This window comes from Penaeus monodon, chromosome 33 (genome assembly GCF_015228065.2).
Source record: "Penaeus monodon isolate SGIC_2016 chromosome 33, NSTDA_Pmon_1, whole genome shotgun sequence".
Lineage (NCBI taxonomy): Eukaryota > Metazoa > Arthropoda > Malacostraca > Decapoda > Penaeidae > Penaeus > Penaeus monodon.
In genome coordinates this window covers 17,903,036-17,903,867 of record NC_051418.1, presented here as the reverse complement: position 1 = coordinate 17,903,867, position 832 = coordinate 17,903,036, and the positions used below count along the sequence as shown (strand labels likewise).

The 832-nt window shown below is 45.9% G+C and overlaps 1 protein-coding gene across 1 annotated transcript in view; it reads left to right on the top strand.

Annotated features, from left to right (window-relative positions):
• The window catches only part of LOC119594286 (cathepsin B-like), a 15,949-nt gene that overhangs the window by 3,145 nt on the left and 11,972 nt on the right, over positions 1-832 (top strand). The window contains 2 exon segments of the mRNA XM_037943348.1: positions 147-759; positions 762-829. Of these exon segments, the coding sequence (XP_037799276.1) occupies positions 147-759; positions 762-829 (681 nt within the window).

Genomic DNA, 832 nt, shown 5'->3' with positions numbered 1-832 from the left:
TGTGCCCACTCCCTTGGGCATACACAGCATCATATGTTGTATTTTTGTATTTTTCTCATGTATTAGACTGAAAATGAGATTTATTGTATATCTGTTTTTATCATGATCTTGATACAGTCGTTTTCTTCAAATTTTGTTTCTTTCAGGCATTTGGAGCTGTAGAGGTGATGAGTGATCGGCAGTGTATCCACAGCAAGGGCAAGAGCAACTTCCACTATTCTGCAGAAAATCTTGTGTCTTGTTGCCACCTCTGTGGTTTTGGATGTAACGGAGGTTTCCCAGGTGCAGCTTTCAAGTACTGGGTGCACAGTGGTATTGTATCAGGAGGCTCGTTTAATTCCACTCAGGGATGTCAGCCCTATGAGATTGCTCCTTGTGAACATCACGTCTCAGGACCCCGACCCAAGTGCTCTGAGGGTGGTGGCACCCCAAAGTGTGCCAAGACATGTGAGAAGGGCTACATTGTGGACTACGAGAGTGATCTGCATCATGGAGGCAAAGCATACAGCATCATGAAAGATGAAGACCAAATCAAGTATGAGATCATGAACAATGGGCCTGTGGAAGGAGCTTTCACCGTTTATGTGGACTTCCTTCACTACAAGTCTGGTGTGTACCAGCACCGCCATGGCTTACCTTTGGGTGGACATGCCATCCGTGTCCTTGGGTGGGGCGAAGAGAATGGCACTCCCTATTGGCTGTGTGCCAATTCATGGAACACGATGGGGGACAATGGTCTGTTCAAGATTCTGAGAGGTTCAGTCACTGTGGCATTGAGAGTGAAATTTCAGCTGGGTTTGTCTATATCAGCGTTCCTGTAAATGTAAAAGTA